Source organism: Podarcis raffonei, chromosome 13, assembly GCF_027172205.1.
Source record: "Podarcis raffonei isolate rPodRaf1 chromosome 13, rPodRaf1.pri, whole genome shotgun sequence".
In the NCBI taxonomy this organism is placed as follows: domain Eukaryota; kingdom Metazoa; phylum Chordata; class Lepidosauria; order Squamata; family Lacertidae; genus Podarcis; species Podarcis raffonei.
The window spans coordinates 35,519,837-35,528,845 of NC_070614.1; the positions used below are offsets into that span (position 1 = coordinate 35,519,837).

Genomic DNA, 9,009 nt, shown 5'->3' on the forward strand with positions numbered 1-9,009 from the left:
AGAAAAAAAACTTTTTCTAATTTATTCCCTAACATTTATTAAAAGCTGAGTTAGAGCCACTTGTTCTTTTTCCCTGCATAAAAGCTTTTGAAAACTCTCCTGCTGCCACAGCTAATATGCCCCAGTTTACCCCTTACTAGCCTTCTCCTAGACCTCTTGTGACATACAGGCAACTCCCCATATACGAGGGGTTACGTTTTGAGGCACCACAATGTAAGTGAAATCACATATATTGAGAACACAATTGAAAAAGCCTCTGGGAACCCTTGAAAAACCATTAAAGTAGCAGGCAGAGATGGGAGAAGGGTTTCATTGTTTCATCCTGTTCATCTGAAAAACACCACATGACTCTTGATAAAGTTAGTGCTTTATAAAAATCCCAGAAACACAGACACAAAAAACTGATCTTCCCCTGTTGCCCACAAAACCACCCGCCTGGGTCCATTCAGAGAGTCCTCATCTCCCTGTGAGTGCCATGCTCAGCTGATCACAAGTCCATCATTCTTTCCCAGATTGAAGGAACCGAGTGGGGCGGGCTTCAGATCAGGACGCTAGAGACAGGGACTTTGGTGGGTCGTCCACCCTGAGGAACAACAATGCGATCTTCGCCTTCAGGTGACTCGTGAAATTGCCCTGCAGGGAGAAAGAGCATGACAGGGTCAGAGGTGTTTGTCCAAAGAGGCTGTGCCAGCCTTACGTTAGAGGAAAGGAGGCTCCTGATTGGCTGTCCTCCCTTGATTTCCTACATGGTCATCCACACTTGCCAACACTTATCAAGACTTAAGACATGTGCCACCCCTGCTACTCAGAAATTGCTCTTGTCACTACTCAGCTGCAGCCACTACAGCAAAATGATGAGGTGAAACTCTGGCAGAAGTCAAAAGCTTGCTCATGTAATTGCCCAAAAAGGTTTCTTCGTGGGGGACAAGGCATTCTAAATCAAAAAGATGCTTCCAAAGTGAGGTGATAACAATTGCTGTCCCTGACAAACACTTGTTGGGCAATTTAAAATCACACAGGGAAGCTCCCTGGACACCCACATTTGTGGGACACCTTCCCTTTCCATCCTAACTCATAATGGCTGTTACACCAGACCACCCTCTTTTCCCAGGAAAGTTCTATCGTGCCACAGGAGATGAGTGGCTTCCTCATGACACACAGCCACTAAGAAAGCAACCCACAATCGTTTTTGCTACTGGGGTGCATGTTTGGTGCAGCAGCTCCGTGCCAGGCTTCACAGACCTTAACATCTCAACTCTGACTGGCCAATCGAGGGAAGAGGTTTTACCTTGTACATACAGCTCTGTGCGCTTACGGTCTGCCTGGATGAAGCAAGCCGTAGCCAGGAAGAAGCCGCCACCAATAACTCCCACAAAGGCGCAGACCATAAGCGCATATTCAAGGCTTCGGAACTGCGACAGGAATGTTTGGGGGCGATCATCTTGGATTCGGTCACTGATCTGGAAAAGGGATTCAGCAAAAGAACATGCACACCATTATGCAGTGTCAAGTGGAGTGGCACAACCAATAGGAAAGCTGGCAGAATTGGAAATTGGTGGTGTTATTTATTGCTTGTGCTATTTCCTAGCACATAGCACTGCTGAGGCAATGAGTGGTAAAACCCATCCCTACCTCTCAACCATTCTCTCTCTCTCTCTCTCCTGGTCTGTAGTGTGCTGTTGCTCAAAACTCGCTTAAAGGAATCAGAGATGCAGTAGTTCCAATCCAACAAAATTCTTTCCAACATGTGGAAAACAGTATCTGCTAATGCTGTATGTATTATTTATACTGATGCTGACTTTTAACAAGAATAACTACGAAGTGGTTGACAGGCAATAGAACTATTTTAACATTTTTCAAAGCCACACAGTAAAAGCATATAAAATAAAAAATTATTTAATACAAATTTGAGAGCACACTTCCAGTTAACTCTCATAAGACCTGGCAAGATAAACACATTTTTACATGCCTCCAAACACAGCTTGGCAGGCAACATACAAGAAACATTTTGAGAGAGTCTTAGCTCTGGAGTCGCTATTAAGAAGGCCCTGCTCCCAAATGGAAAACAGTCTGTTCTTAAGATGATCACCCCTGGAGCAGAGCTTCAACAGCTTAGGTCCTGGGAGGTTAATATTGCACAAGGTTGCAATGCATCAATTTCCCTTGACCTGAACAAATATTGCAGGATCAGCCTGGGCTCTTTCGGCCCAAGAAATACAGCTGCGTGAGCCTTGCAAGGTATGATCTAAATGCTGGGAAAGAGCAAGTGGCTGATGGCAGAGAAAAGAGGAGCTGCTTGATGGGTAGAATGCCTCGGAAGTCGCAAGCTTTGAAAAGCTGACCAGAAGTGCCTTCTCGCTGTCCAAGCACTTACCAGGCCAATGAGATAAGGGCTCCCAGCATCACCCAGAAGATGCGACAGCAGGATCTGGAAAGCTTCAGCTGTGGATCGGCGTGTGGGGATGACAACATACTGGGAAGAGAATACAGCTGATTTACTGGTGCCCTCTGCTGGACAGCGAACAAGTTTTAAGGTCGCTTCCCCACATAACTATAAAGCCATTACAAGCCACTCTCTCACACACATTGCTAAGCCTCTTCTGGTTGCCCTTCACCTTGCTCCTTTTTTATTCTATACCCACTTTGGTGTCATACACACTCTTGCCAACTGAGGATTTCACTTAGCACATTTGACAAAGGGGACCAGAAGCCCCCAGAAGCTCATGTAGTCCTCTGTAGAAAAGCAGCACAGAGGTGCAGTCCTGTACACCATGCCAACTGCCATGCCAGATAGCAATTGTGGTGGCATAAATATATACCCGTGAACCGTTGCGCCAGTGGATCTATGACACAGTGGCACAGCCAAAATGGGACAGGGATTTGGGCAGCACAAGGGAGGAGAAACCATCATGTTGGAGCTGTAAGAAACACTACGCTGACTCCCCTGCTATCTGCCATGGGCATCGGAGCCCTGGAGGGATGCCCAAGGTGCACACTCGCAGCAATGCTTCTAACTCCTCCCTAGAGTAGGCCAGAATTATTGTTTCATTAGAGGGAAAGAGATTCGCCTGAGGATATCTTGTGAATTCTCAGCAGAACTAAGTTTAAAAAAACAAACAAAGCCACTGTCAATGGACAGTTAAACCCAGGGCTGACTCATTCTGCTTGATTTTCTCAGGCTACCACCACACGGGAAAGCAAACGAGAACGGTGCAATTCTGCAACTGAAATAAAAGTCTAGAGTTTTGCACACTGCCTCTTCCCCACAGTCTCACCAGAAGGATGTCCGCCACTATGGCCCAGTTGAGGGAGAGGAGGGTCTCACCAATGAAAATAAATACCTGCAGAGGAAGGAGGGGTGAAGAGGAGAGACGACATTATTTTTGTTTTTAAAATCCTTTTATTTATTTTTTAAGATTCCAAAGCAGTGTACAAAAGTTTAAAAAGCACAGGATGGGCAGTGGTGGGACAGGCAACGGTACCCACCATGCCACACCATGGACACTGCCACAAGAAAGCTGGCAGCACCCTTGGGGGCTGTACCAAATTAACAAGTGAAACTTGGGGAGAACTCACGTAGGTGGCAACGATGCTCTGCTTAGCAGTCACCACTGCCAGGAACAGGAAGGGGACAGAGCCCAGCAGTCCAGTTGCACACACCAGGGGATCAGCACGAGGGTTGGTGCGGCGCCAGCGCCGGGAAATCTCCACCCCAGCACTGACACCCAGCACACCAGTCACGCAAGTGATGACGCCAAAGGTGAGGCTGCAGAGATAATGATACAAAGCATTCATAAAAGCACCACAGAGAAGGCTCAGAGCACTTTACATATGGTACCCCACATTGCAGATGGGAGGATGAGAGACAGTAGCATGCCAAGGCCATCTACCAAGTTTACAGCAGGGGCAAGATTCAAGATTTGGGGCATCCCCATTTGTGACAGTCTCTTAGCCCCTATACCACAAACAGCTCAAAGTTAAGAAACACAGAGGTGTCAAAAGACAGCAGTGGTGAACCTCCACTACTGAACCAAGTGTTCCTCAAGAGAGAGCTGAACTGATGTCATGACTAAGGGCTTTCTCAGCTACTAACTCACCTATCAGAGTCAGAAGCATGTCCTGAGGGAGAAGGCTGGAGAGTGCCAGCAGCCAGGCGTGAGCGGTACAGGAAAGTTGGTGTCCACAGAGCCAGGGAGCCTGTTACAAAGGCCACAGCTGTGAAGCCTAGCGATGACAATATGAAACTGCGACTGTACAGGGGGCGGGGGGGAGAGAGAGAGAGAGAGAGGAAATGTGAGCATAAAACAATAGCCCTAATCATTACTGCAGTTGAGCAATTGGAACCATCACAGATCTATTGCCACAAACATAACTTTCCTATGACCTCACATATAATGCTCTACAAGAGAGTTGGCTCACCCATTCAGCTGCAAAAATACAGAGAAATCAAAGTATAGGCAACCAGGGATGAGCCAGTCCTTAGAAACACTCAGCCAGCCCATGGCAGGATCTCTTTTAGGTCATGGTTTGCCCACCTGTAATAGTGGTGGCACAAGTAGCAAGGTGTTCTCCAGCTCAGGAGGTTACTAGGAGAAAAAAACCATACCAGGGAACTGCAACTGGGGGCAATTTGTGAAACACAGTGTGTAGGGTGCCACTGCCTCCTACAGAGAACATTACTGATGGCACAGCTATCACATCTGCAGAGAGCCGCAAACCTAGGCCTAAAGCCAGGGCAGGGAAGAACATTTTCTGTCAAGGGCTTTATATTATTTGGTATGCCAGGTGGGGTCAGGGCCAGAGGCAATGATGGACAAGGCTATCCCTTTCCCCTCTTCTTCTTCTCACCTTGTTTCCTATCTAGCAGGTTCCTATCTAGCAGTGAGGACAGAGCACTCTTATCAGAGTTGCAGACTGATCACTTTCAGAGGGCTTTTATCTCTTCCTCACTCCATTTCGCCCTTCCCCTAGTCCCCATTTCCCCACTCCGGCAGTGGCAGACTTTGGGCCCTCAAACTTCAGCAGTGCCCTGGATGCTGAAACCTGGCGCCCCCTGCCTGTCACAGAATTGTTCTACACACAATCTACATCATTGTTTTGGTGCTCCCTGCAGAGCAGTGCCCAGTACAAACACACCAGTCACACTACCCTAAAACCACCTCTACCTCAGGACTTCTTTTCTCCAATCATATGAAGCTGAGAGCCTCGTGAAATTAGGCCAAAAGCTCCATAATGGGCCTTGGACCACAGGCTCCCCACCCCTGTCTTAAAGCAACCCTTTTTCAAGGATTCCACTTTCAATGAACAGCTACTGCACTTGCCTGTTGGCTCTTATTATGTTACAAAGAATGTCGGGGCACTTTCTCGTGGATTAAACAAGTCACTGACCAGGCCTGCTGGACCTGGTGCAATTTGAACACACACCCTAGAACACATCTCAACATCTGCTTATAACTGCAGGAGAAGACTAATAATAGTAGACAAGGGAACCTTCGCTACCATTACCAATTTCCTTAATTAAGTTCCCCAATACTCTGAGGAACCAAATTTCAAAACCACCTCCATAAAGCACTCTGGACAGGTACCTGTCAGTCTTGCTTTGAAAGCCCCCACAAGAAAGAAGACTGTACATTTTCCCTAAGTGGTTTGTTTTGCTTCTCAGTTTCTTGTCCTTTATCTATCACTAAAGAGAATATCTACACTGATCTAGAATCAATGAAACAAGGGCAAGGAAGCTATTCCAGAATGGAAAAGTGGGATGTGGCCTACATGGCAGCAGTACATTAAATGGCACCCATTACTCACTTGCGGCTCAGGGCCCGCAGGTCAGCTGCCCAGGAAGTATATTGCAGAGGGGCATCTGAGTGCGTCTCCACAGTTCCTCGAGGCGGCTCCCGCACCACAGTTATCAACAGTATCACCGCCAACGCCCCCAGGGCTGGCGTCACCTGTATGAGAAGATAATGATCTAAGTTGGAGGCATTCTAAACAGAAAAAAATAAAAACATGTATGCATAGGTGCACAGCAGACAAGCTTACTACAATGTGATGAAGATGAGCTGAACTGCAACATGAACATAAGGCAACAAACACTAACCAGTACAATTGTATCCCCATCCTACTCACCCGCAGGGCCCAATGCCAGTCGTCAGCCACATCTTTCACCTTTGAACCCACTATGTAGCCCAGTCCACTGCGGGTGAAAAGGGAGAACAGTCAGACCCACACTCAGGCAGGCTCCCCTCTTTCTGTGAAAGCCAATTAGGTTTGGTCATTGCAACAATGGGGGAATGCCAGAGGTCAGCGGCAGAGTGCCTGCCTTGCATGCAGAAAACCCCAGGTTCACTTTCCAGCATCTCCAGATAGGGCTGGGAAAAGAGCCCTGCTTGAAACCCTGGAGAGCTGCTGCCAGTCAGTGTAGACAATACTGAGCTAAATGGGCCAATGGTCTGAATCAGTTATATAAGGCAGCTTCCTATGCTCCTATTCCATGCCTTATGAACGCACACATCTTGCTTTGATTGTTGCATAAGGCTGATTGCCAATTTACAGTAAACAGATGAGTATCTCTAGTTCAACTTCACTACAGTGCATACCCCGCCCTGAAACAGACCACAGGGTGTTCGCACCTGCCCACAGGTATGGCGAAGTAGAAGATGCTGAGCATGCGGGATCGCCGGTCACCCACAAACAGATCAGCAATAATGGTGGGGGCAATAGTTGAGTAGCTGGCCTCTCCCACACCCACCATGCCTCGTGTCAGCAGCAACAGCCAGAACATCTAATGTGGAGAAAACAAACAATAAACTGAGGAGATGTAATAGTGTAGCTATAAATCTGAAACACACCCCTAAAGAACCTCAGGGCATGCAGTCATGTATGGGTGCAAAGAATACTTTGTAAAGTATTCTTAACCCCTTCTCAGAATTACAGTTCCTAGGATTCGTTGTTTGGTAAGTGTGAATGTCAAGAACAGGTTTCAAACCTGTTCAGCAATACTTTATAAATAGCCACTTTTCTGTGGCTTGTGACAAGTAAGAATCTCCTCTAGTCAATCAGGCACAAGGCCTTCCAAAACAGTTTCTTACCAGCTAGCAAATGTTTGTGATTTTATCCAGAGTTCAGCTTAATGACACACAGCTTAAACTGAAGGAAAGCCTTGCACCTTCCCAATCTCAAGAGGACAGCTGTGCCAGATCTCCCCTGCCCCATAAGCCTCAGTGCTGGGGGGTGGAAGGGAAGACACACAGATCCCAAACCCAAAGTTCTTCCCCATGCCTGGGTGAAAACTAATCTACAGAATCTTCTCCCCTGCCCCCATACCTCCTTGGGAATGTAGCTGCTCCCCAGCGTCACTATTGACCAGAAGGTGATCCCAATGCACATCAGGTATTTGCGATTATAGCGATCCCCCAGGTAACCGAAAATTGGTGCAAGTACCATATAGCTACTAATAAAAACTGAGAAGAAAGAAATAATTATTCCCAGTGGCAAACACTCCTGCTTCAATAGCACTGCCCTTACAAAGTGCCTGGGTTGTGGGTGGGGAAGAACCAAGCCCCACCACCCTACTCACCCGTTTGTAGGAGCCCTGATTTGCTATCATCAATTGTAAAAAATGCCTCAATGTCAGGAAGAACGCCTGAGGTAAGGAAGAAGGATCACAGTGTTAATAATGAGGAAAGACAACTAAGTATCCTCACCCCAAAACAATCCATCATGTCCTTCATTATCTAAAGTTAAGGATTGTTGTGGGTGGGGAGAAAATCAACCCCTCATCGCTTTAAAACTTACAGTGCCCACCCACCTGACACAGCTAGGAAGAGAAGTTCCAGCTACAGTCTCATAGCACCCCAGCACCCTTACCAGCCACAGTGAAGCGGTCCATGTAGTTCAGTAGGTTAACAAAGCAGAGAACTCCCACAATGAAGCCAGCCCGTGTAGAGGAGATGCCTGTGAGGGTCTGTACCTCTTCTTCCTCTTCATGCCCAGTTTGCAGACCATCCTTTCCCTCTTCCTCTGTGTCATCTGCCTGGGTCAGGATTGGGGCCGTATCCACGTAAGGTTGCCGCTGAGATGCCATGGCCAGCGGCAAGAAGAACCCACTGGAGAGACAATATGAGATAGCCAGCCCCTTACAAACCCTAAAGAACTGCAGGGGAGAGCAGCAAATCTTATGGCAGTTACAGAAGAACTTAACTAGGGCGAGAAAAAGAACCAGAAGAAGACGACGACCAGAAGAGAAGGCCAGTCAGTAACACAAAGGCAAACACACCCACTGTTCAGCATTAGATTCTTATTTCCCACTCCCTTATTTATTTATTATGTTATTGTTATTATTATTACATACATATATTGCTATAGTGTAAACAAAGCCAAAGATGAATTTAAGGGTAGCTACTCCTCAAAGTCACATCTCAGACTGAAGGGAGAAAAATGACAACAGGCCCCTTTCCCCACCAAGCCTGACCTCACCCTAAAGCTGTAATTAACCTGTAGCCCCCACCCGCAAACGCCCCCCTTTCGCCTCTCCCAATTCTAACCTGAGAGTTACCCAGGGAGGGAGTCCCGTCACCCGCTCTCCCCGGCCCTACCAAGGCCCCGCCAGCATCTCACACGGCGCCCTCCCCGGCGACGGACGTACCCTGCCTGCCACCCCCTCCCCACTCGCCGGAGCGGCTCGGCGGGATCACGTGACGGCTCTTTTCCTTGCCCTCCTTTCACGAGCTTTGATTATCATGTGACTCTTCTTCGTCCCCGCCCTTTCCGCCTCCCGACCCCTGGGTGCCATGGCAACAGAGCCGGTCGCCTGATTGCCTTCCGCGTCACCAATACAAATACAGGACGCGCCGCGCGCTCTCTCCCGCCCCTCAAGGCGTCAGAGAGGCTAGTGTGTGTGTGGCGGCGGCGGCAGCGTGGGGGTTACTTCGGTTGTCATAGTTACCAGCCGAAGCCCAGGCTCCCTGCCCCTTCTGTGGAAGTTTGAACGACCCATAACGGCGCGTTCCT

General features: G+C 48.1%; 1 protein-coding gene across 5 annotated transcripts; it reads right to left on the minus strand.

Moving 5' to 3' along the window:
- Positions 1-355: 355 nt before the first annotated feature.
- SPNS1 (SPNS lysolipid transporter 1, lysophospholipid) lies at positions 356-8,763 on the minus strand. 5 transcript variants are annotated; one of them, XM_053363746.1, is made up of 13 exons: positions 8,645-8,763; positions 7,867-8,105; positions 7,577-7,642; positions 7,324-7,460; positions 6,630-6,781; positions 6,127-6,193; positions 5,806-5,948; positions 4,098-4,250; positions 3,577-3,766; positions 3,276-3,341; positions 2,375-2,473; positions 1,289-1,460; positions 356-633 (listed from the first exon to the last, which is right to left on the minus strand). In XM_053363746.1, the coding sequence occupies exons 2-13, from the start codon at positions 8,081-8,083 to the stop codon at positions 539-541; spliced, it is 1,557 nt and encodes a 518-aa protein (XP_053219721.1). In that variant the 5' UTR covers positions 8,084-8,105; positions 8,645-8,763; the 3' UTR covers positions 356-538. The 5 variants fall into 5 exon arrangements, with proteins under 5 accessions (XP_053219721.1, XP_053219719.1, XP_053219722.1 ...); XM_053363744.1 differs by having other exon boundaries at positions 8,595-8,700; XM_053363747.1 differs by having other exon boundaries at positions 8,555-8,660.
- Positions 8,764-9,009: the final 246 nt, after the last annotated feature.

Bases quoted from the DNA above. Each gene is read 5' to 3' on its own strand.
- SPNS1 (XM_053363744.1), bottom strand. The intron at 7,461-7,576 runs GTGAGTAGGGTG...CTTTCTTCTCAG, and splicing joins ATCAGGGCTCCTACAAACGG to TTTTTATTAGTAGCTATATG. The intron at 5,949-6,126 runs GTGAGTAGGATG...CTTCTCATACAG, and splicing joins ACTGGCATTGGGCCCTGCGG to GTGACGCCAGCCCTGGGGGC.